This window comes from Acinonyx jubatus, chromosome B1 (assembly GCF_027475565.1).
Source record: "Acinonyx jubatus isolate Ajub_Pintada_27869175 chromosome B1, VMU_Ajub_asm_v1.0, whole genome shotgun sequence".
NCBI classification, from domain to species: domain Eukaryota; kingdom Metazoa; phylum Chordata; class Mammalia; order Carnivora; family Felidae; genus Acinonyx; species Acinonyx jubatus.
In genome coordinates, this window is record NC_069382.1 from 77,492,715 (window position 1) to 77,514,286 (window position 21,572).

At 37.4% G+C, this 21,572-nt stretch overlaps 1 protein-coding gene across 3 annotated transcripts in view; it reads right to left on the reverse strand.

Annotated features, from left to right (window-relative positions):
• ARHGAP10 (Rho GTPase activating protein 10) overlaps positions 1 to 21,572 on the reverse strand; it is a 319,834-nt gene that overhangs the window by 114,514 nt on the left and 183,748 nt on the right. For all 3 annotated transcript variants that reach the window (XM_053216887.1, XM_053216886.1, XM_027066965.2), the window contains 3 exons: positions 15,413 to 15,487; positions 8,602 to 8,689; positions 65 to 123 (listed from right to left, as the gene is read on the reverse strand). In XM_053216887.1, the coding sequence (XP_053072862.1) occupies positions 65 to 123; positions 8,602 to 8,689; positions 15,413 to 15,487 (222 nt within the window). The remainder of the gene's footprint in view (positions 1 to 64; positions 124 to 8,601; positions 8,690 to 15,412; positions 15,488 to 21,572) is intronic.

Below are 21,572 nucleotides of genomic sequence, written 5' to 3' on the forward strand. Positions count from 1 at the left end.
GAAATTTTAGTTTAAACACACTGTCAACCATCCAACTGTCTCTGTACCTCTACATCATACTTACTGGCTGGAACAATGAAATCTCCGTGTAACTCATAGGTCATAAGAGGCTCTGGAAGACTCCTGTATGAAAAGGACAGCTCAGAATTACCAAACAGGTCACTATACCCTTTGTGCTCATTTTTTATAAAAGGTTATAAGTATGATATGCATTTATCACTTACTGTGTAAAACTTCCCTAGGAAACATTTTTACATATCAAAAAGATACATAAATCCAATGGATTACCTTATAAAGCACTATTTGCATCAGGACTACCAAAGCTTAAGCAGCCACAAATCCCTATCAGATCTAAGCACATAATATTTCATATTTAATCTTGGAAAGTACCTTTATAAATATCTGATTTTTTACATAAAACTTCCTTCCACATATTAGCTTATTTAGAGACAAACATTCAATGCAACCAAATGTAAGCATAAAATTCTGAAAATCATCTCTAGAATATTAACTGAAGACGTTACAAAATATGTTAAAAAGTTTAAACAAATATCATAACCTCTCCTCTTACATATCTCTAGTATAGAAACAGGATATCCACTTTTGGCTTATGCATATGAAACAATAAAAGATAGGATGTAAAATACATGACAACTTGAAAATTACACATATAATTTTAATTTTCTACCAAGCAGATTACACAAATGGTAGTATATTTTATCCTGTGGTCAACAGAATGCTACAGTTCACTCAACTTTTATACATTATCTTAAATTTTAGAAGACCAGATTTCTGTACTCTATAAAAACACTTCAAGAACACTAAGACAAGTATCAATCTGCACAGTCTTTCTGGAGGGCAATCTGGCAAGATATTAAAAATCTTTAAAAGGTTTAAATCGTGTAACCCGGAAATTCCTCTTCAAATACTCAAGAAAAAAAAAAAAATCAAAGACACACACACACACACAAATTTAAGACATTGACAAAAGATAAGAAAAATGTAGGGATAAAGGAGTTCCTTTCATACTTATAAAAAGGACAATTAACAAGACAACAATCCTAAATGTTAACAAATCTAATAACAGGAGCTTCCAAATACATGAAGCAAAAACTGAACTATTAGGAGAAACAGACAAATCCACAACTATGGCAAGAGATTTAAATACCTCTCTGTTTTAATAAGTGATAAGACAAGTAGACCAAAAAAAATCAGTTAGCTTTATTCACATCTTCTGTATCCTATCAACCAATTTTATCCAATTGATATGTCCTTCACCTAAGTGCTAGTCCATCCAAAAGCAGCAGTAAACACATTCTTTCCCAGCACACATGGAACATTTATCAAGATAAACCATTTTTTAGGCCATCAAACAAATCTTTCTTGATAAATTTAAAAGGTTCAATTTACACCAGCTATTTCTCTGATTACAATAAAAAATGAATTAAAAACCAGGAACAGAAAGATCTGGAAAACCCAAAAGATAGGGAAACTAGAAAGTATTTTGAGCAAAATGAAAATATAACATCAGAATTTAAGGGACGTTATTAGTAAAGCAGTATTTAGGGGTAAATTTATATCATTCAACACCTATATAAACAGAAAGATCTTAAACCAATGACTTCACTTTCCATCTTAGAGAGCTAGAAAACAAAACAAAACAAAAAAACAAAAGAGTAAATTAAACCCCAAATAAGCAAAAGAACAGAAAAAATATAAAGATCAGAGCAGAAATCAACAAAAAGATAACAAGAAAAATAGAAAACATACATGAATCCAAAAGCAGTTCTTTGAGGTCATCAATGAAAATCATAAATCTAGGCAGAGTAATTAGCAAATAAAGGAGAAAACACAAATTACTAATGCCAGGAATGATGGAATGGTAGAGATAATTGTAAAACCACTGTAGGCTCTAAAGATATTTAAAAGAAAATAAGGGAATACCATGAACAATTTTATGCCCACAAATTCAGTAATTTAGATGAAAGAATAAATATCTTGAGAGACACAAACTACCAAAGCTCACTCCAGAAGAATCAGGTAACACATCTACTGAAGAAACTGAATTTGTAGTTAAAAATCTTCCGAATAAGAAAACCCCAGGCCCAGATGACCTCACTGGTGAATTCTACCAAAGTAATAATACCAATCCTATGCAAATTCTATGCAAATTCCAGAAAATGTAAGAAGGAATACTTTCCTACTCATTCTTTCATGTCCCCACCCTAGTACCAAAATTAGAGACATTACAAGAAAGCAACAGACCTTAATACTTATGAATATAGATGCAACTATTCTAAATAGAATCAGCAAAGTTCAAATTCAACAGATACATAAAAGGATAATACATCATGACCAAGTTGGGTTTACGGCACAAATGCAATACTGCCTTAATATTAAAACAAAAATCAATGCAATTTGCCACACTAGCAAACTAAAATAAAAAAGACTGTATGATCATCTAAATAGATAATTCAGGGGAAAAAAGAGCGCTTTTCCCACAAATGGTATTAGAATAACTGGACATTCATATTCAAAAGTGAATTTGGATCCATATATCGTATCTTACATAAAAATTAACTCAAAAAATCACAAATCTAAGTGTAAAACCTAAAACTATGAAACTTCTAGAAGAAAATGGAAAAGAAAACCTTGGTGACTTTGGATTAGGCAAAGATTTCTTGACACATCACCAAAAGTACAGTTCATACAAAGAAAAACTGATAAACTGCACCACATTAAAACTGACTGCCCTTTGGAACACACTATTAAGAGAATGAAAAGACAAGCCACTGACTGAAGAAACATTTGCAAAACACATATCTGAGAAAGGACTTGTATCCAAAATACATTAAAAAATTATCAAAACAGAGCAAATGAACAAATAACTCCATTTTTTTTATTGCATGAAAGACACAGACACTTCACCCAAGAAGATACAGAGAATGCAAATACACACGTAGAAAAGCTTGACATTATCAGTCATAATGGAAATGAAAAACAAAAGTACACGAGAGGGCTGCCTGGGTGGCTCAGTCAGTTAAGCATCTGACTCTTGATTTCGGCTGAGGTCACGATCTCATGGTTCCTGACATGAGCTCTGCATCAGGCTCAGCACTGATAGTGCGGAGACTGCTTGGAATTCTCTCTCTGCCCCTCCCCCCCTCATGTTCCCTCTCTCTCTGAAAATAAACAAACATTTTAAAAAAGTACATGAGCTACCACTATACAGCTATTACAATGGCTAAAATGAAGAAGACTGACCATATCAAGAGTTAGCAAGGGTGTAAAGGAAATGAAACTCTTATACAACCACTCTGGAAAAACACAGTTCGTCATTTTCCCAAACTGTTAAACATATATCCAACATACAATCTAGATAGACATTCCACTCCTAGGCTTGAACCAAGAGAAATATAAGTCTGCTCAAAGATTTATACAGAAAGGTTTTTGGTAGCTTCATTTGTAATAGCCAGAAGCTACAAACAACCCAAATATTCATCAGCAAGGGAATGAACCATAATAATCTGTGGTGTATCCATACAATGGAACACTAGCAACAAGAAGGAATGAACTACTGGACTTGCCACAACACAAATGAATCTCTAATTATGCTGAATAAAAGAACCCATATTTTTTTAAAAGATGTATTTTTATTCCATTTATATGAAATTATAAAAGAAGCAAATTAATAATGTACAGTGAAAGAAAGCAGGGCAGTGGTAACCTAGGAATGAGGGAGTGAAAGGCAAGGTGGGAGAGATAGATTCCGAAGGTGCATGAGGAAACTTTGGGGGCTAGTGGTTAGGATCACTATCCTGATTATCTTGACTGCTTTACAGGCATAAACACATATCAAACTTATCAAAAGGTACACTATAAAAATGTTCTGTTTATTATATGTCAACTTCACTTGAATAAAGTGGTTTATAAAGCAAATAAAACAGGTGCAAAAACATATTTACAGGTTATATTCCCTACACACCGCTTAGGAAACATATGCACACACACACATAACAACTGTAGGCACATTAACTAAAACTTAAAGCCCTAGTGAGGAAAAGCTGTTTCTTATTTCCCCTCTCCCTCCCCTTCATCTCCTACGCTCTCATTTAAAGAAGAAAAATAAAAGCAATTATACCACAGCCTCAATAAAAAGAAGTAAACCTTTAGGTTTTTTTGTTTCAAAATACGGACAAGTAAAAAATGGCAAGGAAGGAAAATGACGGCTTGGCACAGAAGGAAAGCTAAATGGTACTGGGAAGAAAATGGGGGAGGGGGGAGAGAACATTTGGAAAAGCACGGACAGCATTGCTTTTCCAATAAAAATGAACTTGTACCTAGGTATCTTCGATGAGCTACTTCTACCATTGCCATATGCCTATTTGTCAATACAGCATAAATAGTAAGTATTAAATATTGTTGAAGTTCGGGAAGCAGTAATAAAAATGACACGTTCCCCACACAAAATGTATTATACTGAGTCACTGTATCTCTCAACTTGCCATCCAACATGTTTTGAGCTACTTCTCTTTGCCACCCCTTGGGATCTAAGAACATAAATCATAATATTTATCTAAGCAGGCATTTTCTTCCCCAAAACTTCCATTCTAGTTTCCAGGCTTTAAAAGTTCCCTCTGGGTAAAATCAGTTTACTAAAAACCTCACAAAATAGCTCATCTGTCCCCTCACAATGGGAACCCATTGTAATGAACACGTGGCTGAAAATCTAAATTATGGTCTGAAAAGATAGGCACTCAATCAGAGAGCTGGTATTCAGCCCTCTAAAACACTCAAGTAAAGAATTTTTGCCTCAAGTCAATACAAGAAAAAGGGAGATGCCATACACGTATGTGCTGCACATCTTTATCTCTCTCCTAGGGTTTGAGGGGTTTGGCTATTTCCCTTCTTCCACCTCCAGCCTCCCATCCAATATGATGGCTGGGTTATTTGCGTAGAGAAGAAATTCAAGAGCAATAGCTTTTGTGGTGAGAAAAGCTATATTCGACTTGTGCTATGGCGCCTTCAGTGACAAAGCTGGGATTCCAACCCACGCAGGCTGGCTCCAACCATGCTCTTGACCATCACGCTGTATTACCTCTTGTACTGAAAGAAATGCACACGCTCAGGCCATAAGCAGATAGCCAAAATACAAACTGTTTTCTCCCATTTGGTGCACCACCAGAAAAAGTATTACTTAAATCCTAATTACTGCATTTTTAGTTGCTAAAAATAACACAGGGGAAAGAACAGCAACCTAAGTTTCAAAATCTCCCAAGGCATCTGCCATTTTATGATAATCACTTTATCACATTCAGGCAGACTGTGTATATTGTTAGGAGTGAAGTTATATAATAATAGCATCTCATAATGTTGTTCTCTAGGCAATGTTTGCTTAAAAGCAGAATTCAAAAGGATAAAGCAACGCAAAGAGAGAAAAAGGCAGAAAAAGCAACACAAGACCAAGAGCGATAAGGGACTAGCTTCAGTAAGTATCAAGAACCAAAAAGAAATTTTACTTACGGTACTCAATAAAAAGATCCTCTAAGTTTATTAAACTACTTATCTCACAAGGAAAAAAAAGAACTGGTGTGGAAAAGGGAGAAAAAAAACATGCAATTTATTACAAAAGAACTGGATTTTTGCCCTTAGTTTCCACACCAATAACTGAGTCACCTTGGTTAATCCTTTTAACTCTAGTAGCCATGATTTTACCAAACAGTAAAATGGGTTTAAAGCTCCCTCCTGGAGCGGCAGCATCCTTTGCACATCAAGTTAACATATGCAACTCATTGTATTTTTATATCCCTCTCCCTCTCCATCTATTACATGCTTTCTCAATCTCAGCACTATTGCTATTTTGTACATACGGGAGCAAGGGTGGGTTGTCTCCTGCACTGTAGGATGTTTAGCAGCCCATCACTGGCCTCCATCCATTACATGCCAGTAGCACCCCCTTTCCAGCAATCATGACTACCAAGAATATTTCCAGACATTGCCAAGTATCTCCTGGGGGATGCAAAATTTCCCCAGTCAGGAAGCACTGTCTCTGAGTGACAGGTACAGCTCTAGATGCTGGGGACACTGCAATGAACAAGACACATTCGGTGCCTATCCTCAGGAAGCTTACATTCTAATCCCAAAGTGGGAGCTAAGGAGATTAATTTTGTCCATAATTCTCATCCAAGCCAGTTAGTCACCATCAGTGGCAGATAGGAAGACAGCCATAAGCACATAGGTTTAGCCTTAATTTTATCCCTTTATCAATTAGGGATATTAAGTGCAATTCTGTACTTAATACTTTAAGGGAAAAAAATTAAACAGTGGTTAAAAATATCTTGTCGAAATAAAACACTCAAAAATAGGTAATACACGTCTGAACCCACTGATAAATTTTAATTTCATTAAAAAGTGGGACAACCAGATAACACAGGCCTCCTGATATAATACAGGAAAAATATGCCACCACTATACTGTATTCTTGCAATAAATCATTTTTTTTTATAAAAACCTAACCTGGATCTAATAAAGCCTATAGATTTAACTGTTAGTTTACAGGAAATATGATGGCTAGAGAAACATGTTAAATGACACCATGACACAATCTGCCCTAAGATGTAGAAAATTCTATTTAAAAATGACCCAGGTTCATAAGCAAACAAACAAGAAAACGCTGAGGAAGAAAGCTGTGCAGAGGAAGGAGACTATGCAGATTAAAAGTGATTTAAAACACATCAATCAAATGAAATGTGTTGACATTACTCAAACCCTGTCGGAATTTAAGTAAATATAAAAAGACCTTTTGGAAAAAAAAATCAGTGAAAATTCAAACATGGACTGAGTATTAGATGGTATTAATTTCATTGGGTATGGTAACTATTTTTTTTGTCTTTCTACACTCTTTTTTTAAGTCCTTATCTTTTTCTAAGTATATACTTCAATATTTAGGGGGGAAGCAATAGGGTGGTTTAGAAAATCTTTCAAATAGTATCCAAAAAAAGTAGCAGGTAGGGAGACTGAAGAAACAAGAAGGGTAGAGTGTTGGTAACTTCAGAAGCAGGATAATGGAGCCATGAGGATTCAGTATACTTAACTGTGGTTGCACAGACTTGGAATTTTTCAAATAGATGAACTACTCGACATATAAATTATATAGTAACATTTCATTCTATGTGCTCATTCAAACCCAAATACTATCTACCTAAAACACGATCCTACATGTTGGTTAAAAAGAAACGATGCTAGGGGAGCAAAGCCATTTGCTATTAAAATCCCCAACAGAACCGCAGCATAAGAATTACAGTCGTGGGTCGGGGCACCTGGGTGGCTCAGTCGGTTGGGCAACCGACTTCAGCTCAGGTCATGATCTCACAGCTCCTCAGTTCGAGCCCCACATCAGGCTCTGTGCTGACAGCTCAGAGCCTGGAGCCTGCTTTGGATTCTGTATCTCCCTCTTTCCCTCCCCTGCTCACACACTGTCTCTATCTCTCTCAAATATAAACACTAAAAAAAAAAATAAATAATGAAAATGAAATGAAATGAAATGAAATGAAATGAAATGAAATGAAATGAAATGAAATGAAATGAAATGAAATAAAATAATTACATTCATAGGGCACCTGGGTGGCTTAGTCAGTTAAGCATCTGACTCTTGGTTTCGGCTCAGGTCATGATCTCACAGTTTCCTGAGTTTGAGCCCCACATTGGACTCTGTGCCAGCAGCATGGCGCCTGCTTAGGAGTCCCTCTCTGCCCCTCCCCCACTCACGCTCTGTCTCTCTCAAAATAAATAAACTTTAAAAAATAAAAAAAAGAATTATGATCATAATTTTTTTTCATTCTTTCACTCACTTTGTATTGTTCTTCATCTAACCTCAAGGTTTCTATCATTAAGTTCCTTTCTTCTTTATAAAAAGGGTAATCACCCATAGAGATGCTGAGCCCTATTCTAACTCTGGTCCTAAATATTTTCTGTAATAAATGCAAAACTTAAGTTTATCCTAAAACTTCAAATAAACTTCTTTAAAAATAGCTTTGTATTTATGTGTTATCATTATAAGCCTCTAGGTGCAACGGTTTATCATTTTTTAAGGTTATTTATTTTTGAGAGAGACAGAGAAAGCAAGAGCAGAAGAATGATGTGGCACCCAGCCTCACGGAACTGTGAAATCGTGACCTGAGCCTAATTCAAGTCAGAAGCTTGACCATTTGAGCCACCCAGGCGCCCCTAGACTCAATGGTTTAAATTTAAACCAAAAAAAAATTCTTCATTGTAGCCTAAAACATAAATAAAAGGTTCGATAAAAATTGATAAATGGCCTTCTTCCTCATTGCTTCATAACATTTAATTCCCAAAACTCCCATCTACAATAGACATCTACTTCACACACTTTTGTCTTTTCCGATTCTGTTTTGCAATTTACCTAACAACAGACATTCAACTACTACTGATGGCACTTTCAGAGACACAGATCCATCATGAATGTCCTCCTGTTCTGTAAGGTTGAACTCAATGATCGAGATCTCCAGGCAGCGTTGGCATCTACCACACGTTAGATACCCAAGAGCCCACGCCTCCCTCCTGTTACTGAGAGGAGCTTACCTCAAATACTGTTTCAGGGCACTTGTTATTGTCTTCACTTCCCAATCTACAGAATTCTCCAGGTCCACCTCATTGCATGTTTTTACATCTGGTGAGCAAGCAGGCAAGAAAACAATAATTAAAACCTTGGACATCCAAAGGTCTTCTTGACTGGTTCACAAAGCTTCCATTTTTAAATGGCCAAACCACAAATAATTAATTCTGGGAGTCCTTATAAAAACATACAAAATTTCTTCTATTATAAGCCATGTTCTATTATTAGACATCTGTAAGCAACTTCGGAAAACCCACAGTGAAGATCAAGGTAAAGGATAAGATGGGGCTGGGAGGAGGGAAGACCTAGGCATAGTAGACATTTCAATATTCACAACTACAAAGCATACACAGCTGTGATGACCGCCACGGTGGTAGTTATTCTATTATTAAAGACACTACCCCACAGTCAGGGCTTGGGGCATGTGGCATCTACAGTATCTATACATTTTACCATGTTTCAGGCGGCATTACTGTTATCACGCTGTGTTATGACAAGGGAAACAGGCAGCCCTGTTAATGGCAAAATGACAAGTCAGTGGGAAGAAAGGACAGGAAGTTTGGTCCCACGCTTCTAAGATCTGGACTCAACAGATTATCTTTCTGAAGATTAATGCATGATCAACCAAAATAGCAATATGGTAATACATAAATTTAAACTCAACTTTGACATTAACATCGTAATTTATACATTCATCTAAGAAATATTTATTGGAAGCCTCTGTGCAACGCTTCTGACATTCATTCTAACTAAAACTAGTTTTCTTTGTCCCGAAAGGGTGTTAATGATGTGTTTCTTCCAGATGCCCTTTCAAATAGCTAATAAACTCTACAGAAAAAGACGTATGGCTAACCAAACAAACAAACAAACAAGGGAGGGGAAAGGAGACAGTAAATTCTACAAAAGAAGAAATGAGGGGGGCCTGGGTGGCTCATCGGTTAAGCGTCCAACTTCTGTTCAGGTCATGATCTTGAGGTTCGTGAGTTTGAACCTCGTGTCAGGCTCTGTGCTGACAGCTGGGAGCCTGGAGCCTGCTCTCTCTCTCTCTCTCTCTCTCTCTCTCTGCTCCTCCCCTGCTCGCTCACTCACTCTCTCTCTCTCTCAAAAATAAAATATTAAAAAAATTAAAAATAAATAAAAATAAAAGGGAAGAAATGAGTCTTGGTTGAAATAAAAGGAAAGGAGGGTGGGAAACAGAAAGGGAAAGGCCAGCACTCTGTATATGGTGGCACCTTGATCCTTACAAGGCTGGGCTACTCCACTCAACTGCGGCTTGGCACCAGAGAGGAATGAGTGCAGCATGTTCTCACAAACCTGGGCTTAAATCCTCATGGCCACCCTAAGCAGCCACACCACTCAAACCAAGTCACATCCACACCGGTCTGAACTCCGGGTTTTCATCTACAAAACAGCGATCATGTAAACACTCTCACAGAACTACAAAGAGTAGCAAAGCAAATAAGCAATGTGTACCTTGTTTAAATGAGTAGGCAATTACCACAACCGAGTCACTAAAAGTATAAGCATTCAGTGGTGGTTCCTACTCAAAGGGAAGTGTAGTAAATGGGTTATGATGACAGATATTAAATAATCAGTAGAAACTTGCCTCGTTTTCTACACCCCATCATCCAAAGGAAAAAATCAGGCATTCCAGGAAAAGACTTGATTTCTCCCTCACTCCAGAATGATGTTTCAACTAAGAGCCAAGAAAACTAGTTGTTTCAGACTTTTTTTCCCTCTCTTACACTGTATTTATCTATATAGGGGAGGAAACATCTTGTTAGTATTTCCTCTTTAAAGGCACTAAAAAGAAAAGCCTGTCAGAACGGGACCACTGCATTCAGTCAGGCATGTCACTTAAAAAACTTTAGGCTTGGGCATGAGGAAGGATAGGTGACAACTCACCTATCTCAAACTATGCTATTCTCAAACTTTCCAGAAACAAAGTAAAACAGGAAGTGATGGTTATTTCACAGCCATAACATCATACATATGAAGTCAATTACTCAAAAGTCTGGAGACTTTTTAAAGCACTTCAACAGTTCTTGATTACAGCAACTGACAGCAACATGCAATAAACTACAACAATGGCAATTGACACTGATTGCATTTTGATCAGTTCCTACAATTCAGAACTCATTTGTTACCAAGCTTGTCAGACAAGCCACAGATACATTCAAGAAATCAAATTAAGCACCCTGATTAAAGGTGCAATCCTTTATAACTGGGACTAAATAATTCTGTTCTAAAGGCTTTGCCAACCCATTACTTCAGTAACTGAATATTCTCTCATTAAATCAATTATTTAAATCTCATTTTAACGTACAAGTCAGATAACATTTTCAATCAATTCGCTCCCGGCAAATCAGCATTTTAAAATCCAGGAGGCTTCTAAAGGAAATCTTTTATTTTCATCTTTCTACCAAATTATCATTCTATATTTCGAGAATCATAGCCTTTCTATGGAAAAGTAAGCCACCCTTTGAATTCCTGGAATAAAAAGTGGCTGTCACATCAGAGGCTAATGACTACATAGTGTCTATGGTACTAATCCCCTATTAAATTTTTACTGTTTTCAAATAACTCAATCATACCTAGCAGTTCTTTAGAATCAGTGGATGCACTGGGACCAGGTAAATTTGCTAATAACTTCTTTGGGATTCAAACTTATAAATGCATTTGAGTGTTCAATCAGAATATACATTCTACTGTAAATAAGGAAGGGATTTTGCTCCCTTATTGACTAAGAGACAACACCTTTATGTACTAATTAAAACTAACAAGCACAGATACAAACAGTTAACTGTTTATTTGGGTGGATGTTTCATAATTACATAACCAGGATTTTTTTTTTTGAAATGGGATTTTTCAGCCCCACCTAAATGCAAAGCACCTAAATGCAATATTCCAAAAATTGACCTGGGTCCCACTTTAAATTAAAGTACTTGAAGGAGCACACTGATTGAATGAATCTTTAGAATATACATTATAAATCCAAAATCATAATTTTCACCTATATTAGTTTACTTTGTTTTCCCCAAAGTATATGAAAAAGCTGTCTTACAAACAAATAAGGTGATTTTTTTTAAGTAAAACTTCCAAGTTAGCTGTATCTCTTGTTTTCTATGGTTCTGTGTCTAAAAATAAAATCCTGCCTATTTTGCAAGTTAAATTTAGAAATAACCACCAAATTCACCAACACACTTAAGCTGCCACCACATTTTCTTATAATTTCCCCTCCCTGCTCTGATGTTTTCATTCTTCAGTGGTGAAGTGGGAGAACACTGACAACTCTAACCCATCTGAGTTCTAACCTGCCAATAACTATTGTAATTAACCTGCTACATTCTCACCCCATTTACTAAAAATCCATGACTCACCCAAACACACATCATCCGGTATTTCTCCCTTCCCTCCCCAAGTGCTCTAAAGTTACTACGTAAAAAACAAACATAAAACTTTTACAAAGTTACATGTCTATGTGTGTGTGCCCTCTGTTAGAGGAAAAGGGGAAGAAAAACACCTGAAAAGGGGACGAAGACAACTGCTTAGTTGGACTTTGTATGTATGTATGTGTGTATATATACATATACATATATATGTATATATTATGTATGTGTGTGTGATTTTATATATATATATATATATTTATTTATTTATTTATTTATTTATTTATTTATTTTTTATTTTTTTTTTTTTAAACTTAAGAAGTGTGGTCCAGGGAAAGAGAGCTGAGCACTACCTTCTGGCTCCCAGGATAGAAGACAACTAAGACAACAACTCCCATCACCTGACCTGACCTGGAGGAGTAGATATGACATGTCTATTTAGAGGACTTTCTGTGGTCAACTACCATTCGTACTCCTTCTTGGCAGAGGAGAGAAGAAAGGGGTGGAGGAAACAGGGGTGTGGGGGAGAAGAAGATGGGGAGAGATGAAGAATGGAAAGAAAGACTTTTCTTTAATCTTAAATATGAAGAGTGAAAACACACCAACAAGTGAAGAAAACATGGAAGATACTAAGCATTCATCCTTTCTTTAGAAATCATCACAAACTTCTACACAAGAGTAAATACTTAAAACATTTCAAACAAACAATACACACGTTATATAAAATGACAGTAATAGAAAAACATCCAAGTAAATAATTAGTTCTCAAGAACTAAAGAACCAAGTAAACAGAAGTTCTTGTCAAAAATACTAAATGCCTTGGAATTTTTTCTCAGACATTAAAAAAATGGATTATTTCTCATCTCTACAAAGAAAAATTCAATACAAACAAATTGTACTTTGAAAAATCCAAATTTGAAATACACATTACCTGGAGGAATAGCAACTTAAAAAAATAACTGCCTCATACTGGGGCACCTGGGTGGCTCAGTCCATTAAGTGTCCAACTTTGGCTCAGATCATGATCTCATGGTTCCTGAGTTCCACATCGGGTTTGTTGCTGTCAGCACAGAACCCGCTTCAGATCCTCTGTCCCCCTCTCTCTCTGCCCCTTCCCTGCCTGCACTCTCTCTCTCTCCAAAAATGAATAAATAATTGCCTAATACCAAATGGGCAAAATCATCAGGACTCCTGGGGCGGGGAGAGTGGGGACACTGGTGTAAAAGGGCAAGGCTAAAAATCTGGCAGACTCATCCGGTGTTTTTTTTTCTCTTTAAGATATAGAACCCTAGAACAACATAGGGAGGTGAGATAAGATGGAAAGAAAGAATATCCAGTGGATAGGGTATACACAACTACACAGAACTCTTAAAATCCTTTTTTTGGAAGAGGTATAAATTATTTATTTGAACACTTAGTGAATGGGATAGAAGGAAAAAGGTATCTTAAGGGAATTTTAAATTAAGATTCAGTGAATAAATCTATTTTGTCAAGACCTAAAGTTTGAGTTGGTAACAAAGTAACAAGAACGCAGTATTAATCCTAATAAAAAATCCAAAGTTTGTGATTGACAATCTTCAATTTCATACTAGGAATTATTGTAAAATAATTATTGTGGTAGTGCCCAACCCCCCTTTACAAGGAAATAATCAAGTCAGTGTCATCCCTCTCATCAATTCTTCAACTTCCTGAAGAAATGCTTCTTGGGAAAACAAATTTCCTTTGTCAGCAACTGAAATTAGGTTGTATCGCGCTTGTATCCTAGACTTCTCTGCTCTGAGTCTCATGGAAAGTGAAAACCGTTTTCCAGGTCATGAATTTTTGAGGGTTTAGATATTTTAAAACACCTTGCCAGTACGGGATTATCTTGAGACATTTCCCATGAGCAGAGGAAACTACCACCTTAGTTCAGGGATGCAGATCAAGAGGGATTTTATGAGATTAAGAACAAATTTTGAGACAGCTTAACACTTCCCTGTGACCACAGAGACACCCTTGTTTGAACTTCCCTTGAACACGAACAAGAAGACAATAAAAATAATGCTGGGATCCTTAGGACCAATTTACTGCCAAAGTGTGCCTTTCAGCCAAAATATCCCCTTCTGATACCAACAGCCTTCCAATTCTAATCATTATTACACCATCTTGGAAATGAGCGAAGTGTTTCTAATTTTAAAATTAACTAAAAGCAGATGCTGTAGCCCCATTAAACTCTTCCAGCTGCTACTGAACCACTGGCAACCTGAGTCTATTTAATTTGGAGACCACTAATGGTAAAAAGGAAAATCTGACTGCCAAAATTGCACACCCAAGTTAAACCAGAGAGGCAGAAAATGAAAACAGCTCATGAAAGCGAATGTATTCTAAGACAGCTCTCCAACTGATGATGGGCAATTTTTCCTGCAGTTAATAGCTAAAAAAAGGTTATTGCTTATTAAATCCTTAATTCAAATACAGCCAAAGCAATCCTATCTGTAACATGTCAGTTGATTTTATTCATCTTGGTTTATGCTTCCTAAAAACGAGTCCTTCCCACAATGCTTTAAGATGCAGACAGGTTTCAAATGCATCTACAGCATACCTGAGGGCATTGTTAATACTGATTAAAGTGAGATATCAAGTTAATTAATATTTAGCAAGGTCAAAATGACAGATTGGTTTGACATACAGGCCCTCAAGCCTGATGAGTTATCATCACTCCTCAAGAGGCAGCCAGCTTTGGGGCAGGGAGAGAGGCAGCACACCTTACAGGTGGCACCGAACCGACAGCGGCGTGTCATGTAAAAGCGCTTTGTCATTCACGCAATGTCTGGGGTAATGAAATGAATTCACTTGCTGGCTTCCTCTAGTCTGTGGTGCCAAAGAACACTGTGTTATCAGCACAGATGGAGCATGCATGGTTCTGGAGAAGAGCCTGGTGCAAACTACGAACAAGCCACTGTGAATACCAATGAGTCCCCAAGAATCGGATCCTTGCTGTCAAGTGACAGTTTTGGAAGCAACATAAAAATGAGTGAGTCCCAGTGGTCTTGTCCAACCAAATGTACTGTCAAGACTCTGGACGGGCAATTTGGAAGCCATGCAAATCACAGAGGCCTGGCTGCTACTTTCCTGTGAGAAGCAAGCACAAGACGACATTCACCCATGAGCTGCATTCTTTTCTTTTCTTTTTTCCCCCCATTTACTAAGAAATGGAACACAAGGTAAGAGGGAGTGGAAATCTGTGCTGAGACAAACACTAATCTACTTCTCAGCATCAACTACCTCTGCTCAGGAGAAAACTCATCGAGGCACCCAAGTGTGCTGTATGTTACTATGAAATATTAAGTTGTAAAGTCAATGAACATAAACAAACAATGCATGGAAAATTATTAGAAAAGAGGCATACCCATCAACATACTCAGAAGTCTCTGGACCTTTGAACTCACCCCCACAACTCTGTACAATCCTTGGTCATTTATACCTATTGGAAGAGACAAAGTGTTAGCAAAATATAAGACAAGTCATATTTTAAAAGCTGTCAGCAAACAATTGTATTCAGAATCTTTGCTAACTCACATTAGCAGCATTCCTGTTGACTATAAAAATAAACGTTTGACAAAACCAAGTGTTTACCAACTTGTTTTAGCAGCTTGGTATTCATGAGTTATGGTTGGAAAATAATCTCATAAAAACAGTGTTCCATGTGCACAAAATGTAATGAGTCAATGTTAATGAAATAAGTTCCTTAAGTAGTACTCATGTGTACCAATGCATTTTGTAAAGATGCATTCTAACTTTCACGTTGTTTTTCTTGAAAAGTTCAGCCTTTTAAAAATAACATGGTGCTGATTAGTACACAGAAAGAAAATCATTATTTAGATGATTCTTTAAGGCCATGGAAATCCATTCAAAACTAAGGCAGAACTGTTTTTGTTTTTGGTTAAGAGCTGTTACATGCACTGTCCAGCAAGGAGCTCTGAAACTCCCAAGGAACATTACTACAAAGTATACATCAGAATGAGCCAAATCACAGCATTCTCTCTCTGCAGAGCTGGGGAAACAAAGTATCTCTGGGCACAACAGATGAGAAATAAAGGCAAGAAAATATATTGTCAAACAGAATTTAGTATATTGAATACATGGCAATATACACAGCATATTGATTTGAATAAACCAACTGTAAAAGGGCATTTTTGAGGCAATTGGGAAACTCTGAGTGACATTAAGAGTATGTCAGAAAATGTCCCTATTTTTTTTAAAGTACCTACTGAAAAGAGTGAAAGGAACCTATCTGAGATTTGCTTTAAGAGCAAGGAAGGGATAGATGAAGCAATTTTACCAAAATCTTAAGTGTTGAGCCTGAGCCATAAGAATATGGGAGTTCACTGCACCACTCTCTCTACTCTTTTTATGCTTGAAAGCTTTCATGATAAAATAACGACTTTGAAAAATCATGACTTCTCAAAAGAGTTGCAGCTTGCTGCAGGTGTTTGTTTTCTGCACAACCAATGTTAAAACTAACAAGAACACAACTGGCTGAAAAGAAGATGATGCCTCTAATCCCCAAAGTTTCCCAAACACAACAACACCAAAAAAGCCACGGATTTTGCCTAGGAGAGCTTACTTTCTTTTCATCTACTCACATGGGTTATGAAAAGACCAGACAGGGTCCGAAGGGCTGGCTTCCAGTCAAGACTCAGTCACTCCTGAGCTCTGAGATCATGGGCAAGATGGGAGACCTGAGTCTCGATGATGTATCTGAGATCAAGGACAGCACCTTGCACTTTGTGTTTGGTGGGGGGAAAACACTGAGATGATACCAAGACATGTACTATCAATTGTAACACATGGCACACATAAAAGCTCTTAGCACTCCTTGCAAAAGCAAGTCTTCATTTTCCTTTTCTCTATTTTGCCTTTCATTTATTTCTCCTTAATAATTTTTTAAGCTTCTCAAATGTCCCATTTGTCTTGTATATGCTACATTTTGCATCCCCCCAAAATCCATATGTTGAAGTCCTAACCCTCACTACCCTCAGAATTTGACCGTCTTTGGAAATAAGGTCTTTAAAGGAGGTAATTAAGTTGAAATTATGTCATTAGGGTAGGTCCTAAAGCAGTATGTTTAATGTTCTTATAAGAAGTTGGGGGGGCACCTGGGTGGCTCAGTCAGTTAAGCGCCCAAGTTCAGGTCATGATCTTGTGGTTTGTGAGTTCGAGCCCCATGTCTGGCTTTGCACTAACAGCACAGAGCCAGCTTAGGATTCTCTCTCCCTCTCTCTCCCCCCTTCCCTTGCTTGCTTGCTTGCTCTCTCTCTCAAAATAAATCAACACTTACAAAAAAAAAGAAGTCGGGACACACAGGGAGAAGATGGTCACCCACAAACCATGGCCCTCAGAAGAAACCAATCCTTGGGGCGCTTGGGTGGCTCAGTCGGTTAGGTGTCCAAATTCAACTCAGGTCATGATCTCGTGGTCTGTGAGATCGAGCCGTGCATCAGGCTCTTTGCTGATAGCTGGGAGCCTGGAGTCTGCTTCCAATTCTGTGTCTCCCTCTCTCTCTGCCCTTCCCCCATGCATGTTCTGTCTGACTCTGTCTCTCAAGAATAAATAAGAAAAAATTTTTTAAATCTCCCTCTCAAAATAAATAAACATTAAAAAAAAGAAGTTGGGACACACACAGAGAGAAGCCAGTCACCCACAAACCAAGGACAGGGGCCCTCCAAAGAAGCCAACCTACTGACACATGGACCTCAGATTTCTAGCCCCAAGAATTCTGAGAAAATACATTTCTGTTGTATAAGCCACCCAGTTTGTGGGACTTTATTATGGCAATCCAAGCAAACACATACACCTTGTCTCTCAATTATCTCAACAGAGCTCAAAGAACCAGAAGAGCAAAGGCTAGCCCTTCAGTCTACACATATCTGTTCTAAAGATGCTTTGAATGCTAAAGAATCAAAGCAGCAGAGAGGCACCTTCCTGATGGGGAAGCTCACGGACTCCAAGAGAGGGAAACAAATTCAGGTCAGCCGTGCCAGGAGTTGGTAAAAAAGAAAGGAAATTGTCAAGAAACACAAAAATCAGATTTTGAGCCTGCTACAGGAGAAAAGACTGGGCCTCATTCCTTCCTTCTCCTAGAAGCCAGAAGGCCATGTCCAGAGTTTAAAATATCAGAGGACTGTTTTTCAATACTACTCCATTTAAAAAACCTAAAATAGTTTGACCTCGGTGCCAGAAGCCAAAAGAGCAAGTCATATTCTGCAGTCAAGCAAACGTGCATCTTTGAGACATGCCTGAAATGCACAGAGAAATGAAATAAGAATGTTACCTCAGCAATAATCATCACTCTGTGCTGGTAATTACTATCAGATAATTGATCAAGTTAAAATTCATCAACCTGAGAGAAGCTGAGTTAATTGCTAATGCATAATGAAAGGTGCAAGGGGGAATTGATGCTACTCAACACAGTTTCTACATTTTTAAGATGAAATTTAAATAAACCTCATATAAAAGTAGCTTAGAAACAGCATGTAACACACACACGTCACATAGGATTTTGTTTCTTGTTACAACATCCTTAAAAAGGTCTGAATTAAGAAAACTGAAACATACTTTATATCTCTGAACATACACATATCATTTAAAAGACAACAAATAAATACATTTGAAGAATAGGAACCAATCCTTATGCCAAGTCATATGAGTGAGTTTATCAGTCTCTCCAGCTTCTCTTCCACATTTTCCCCTTTCAGCCCAAGGAGTCACTATTTCTAATCACCACGTATTAGAATTTGGAAATTTTCTTTGACTTCCTCTCTGTCACTTTCCAAATTCACTAGGTCAATGTGCACAATTTCTTCACATTCAGACTCATCTCTGCTTCTTCAACACAGTCTTGAGTTTTATACACACATATTTATTAAGACACCCCTGTAGGGAAGCACACACGACTATAATTCATTCTGAACATCATTTTTTCTTTTTCTTTTCCTTTTTCAAACCACACTGATTATCTAAATTCTCTGCCATCTCCATTTAAGAGTAAGCCATCACTCAGATCCAGTCTAGATTCCTCTGTTGAGGTAGTAGGTAAGGCATAAATACACAAATATCTACAATGGGCCCTACCTCACCTACCCACATTTATTGTGGAGTATTCACCTCAACCAGAGCAAACCCCGGACTATCACCCACAAGTCACCAAATTCACTCCCTTCACTCCTCCCTCCAGGTCATCTCCTCGGACAGAAATGTTCTTCCGCCTTCTCTCCACAAATTACTCATCTGTCAAATATTTATTCATCAAATATGTGCCAGGTGCCATTCTAGCTGCCAGAGGTTCAACAGTGAGCAAATTGAATCCCATCCAGACCTTCAAAACCAGATAAAATCCCACCTTGTCTAACACCAGCCTACAGTTGATATTCCCTTTTCCTGAACATGACTCATAATTAATTCCTCTGAACACTTGAATACATTTTAAAACAAGCCCACAATCTCTTATTCACAATTCCCAAAATCAAAGTCTGAATGCTTGACCTGACATCAGATTATTTACGTTTGTATATTCCCCCGCTCAGTGTGAATACTCCTAATTAACTATGTTAGAAGTATGTCCACACATCTGGAGATGTGACATGCAATATACCTTACGCCCCATATGCTTTCTAAAACACATCCAACCTCATGATTTTCAGATTAAGAATTGAGGACCTGTGTTCTACCTTCTCTTTCCAAATACACAGAGACATGAAAAGATATTAAGTCAATCTTGGGTTTGGTTTTTAATAGCTTTCATGGTGCCTCACGTGGAATAGTTGAGTACAAAAAAGATATGTCTAGGGTCTTGGAATTAATTTGGAACTACAGATAGAGACTGGCCTTGGGCCAAAACAGACATTATAATTAGGAGCTAAAAACAAAGTTAAAATATCCAACTTACCACGATTTTTCTCGGGTAGCAATATTCCCTGATGTTATTACTACAACACTTTTTAACTTTTAACAAAAATTTTTCATCTGGTCAAAGTGCTATAGGCCCAAAGTTTTATTTTTGTGGTTTTTTTGTTTGTTTGTTTGTTTTTTCTTTTAATAAATAAGGCTGTTTCTGATCAGGAGGGTAAGTGCTCTCCATTACAGTGATGAGCAGCTGATGACAGCTGTCCCTGGGCAAAGTGGACAAGGTGAAATCAAACGTGTCTTACTTCCCACCGCCTGTCTCCTCCAATCTCACACAGTCCTGTCACTGAGTACCAGCCGCATCTTTCTCGAGGAGAAAGTCAAAAAAAGGAAATGAGTCAACTTTCATCATCATCTCTGCCCCACAGTCTCCCTCTTGGAACCCAGATGATGCTGCCAGAACCAGTCTATTCCACTCCACAAAACACCTGCACAGAACTACCTAACATCAGTGGGCACTCAGAGGCCCTGGCAGGTGGGCTAGAGAAGCAAAAGAGAAAATAAGATGCTCTGGAACAATAAAAGAATTAGATACAAAAGGAAAATAAAGCCAAAGAGGGTGGCTAAATTCAGTTAAACAACATAGGTGGGGGCAAAGGCTAACATGGCCACACTGGCAAAAAAATTTGTTGAGTAAGAAGAAAACAGGAAGTGGCATCTAGAGTAAAGGAGGTAGAAGACAGGTAATCAACACACACACACACACACACGCACGCACGCACGCACGCACACACAGGAAAGGTCAATGAAGAACAGAAGGAAGGAGAATTTGGAAATAAATGAGGCGATAACAGTCTAGAAATTGTGTAACATTTAAATTCCTATTAATTTCATAAAAATTATCGTGTACTTATATTTTAAGCACTGAGGTAGAATACAGTGAAGACAGGATAAAATTTAAAAGACAATTAAAATTAAAAGAAAGAGCAACTTGGGAGAGAGCAACCAACCCAGCCACAACGTCTCATCTTTCCTTTCTGGCTTCGGGAACAGAACCCATACCTGATAACTCAGGGACTCTTAATATCTTGCATGATCCTCAGTACGTGGTATACATTTAACCAGTGAATCAGATAAATTAATGGATAAACTGAATATGTCATTCATAAGTTGATAAGTGATTAGTAAAAGGATATAGAAAGAAAATAAAAAGAGACAGAAAAGGTTATTTGTAAGTAGAAAAGACAAATATAACATTATAAAGGAATAAGACTCAAAATGAAACTTAGACTTTTGATGGCGATACATACAAAATTATTTTAAAAAATTATCCAGGTATATGATTCTACAGAAATCAGTGACCATATGCTATGGGTCCATAAACTAACATTCAGTCAGTTCTCATCTAGTAACCAGTAGAGTGCTTGGCATGGAATGAGATAATTGACCAATATTTGTGGCAGGACTGAATCATTTATTTGCACTTTTGTCTGTCTACAACAGGGATGAAAGGTCGTCAATGGTCAGGTTCATATTCACAAGATTTACATCAAAAGTCTGCCACATGTCATCAGTAATACAGCACACACACATAAACACACACACACACACACACACACGCATAAATGCAAATTTGTTTATATATCCCACCAGCACTGCAAAGA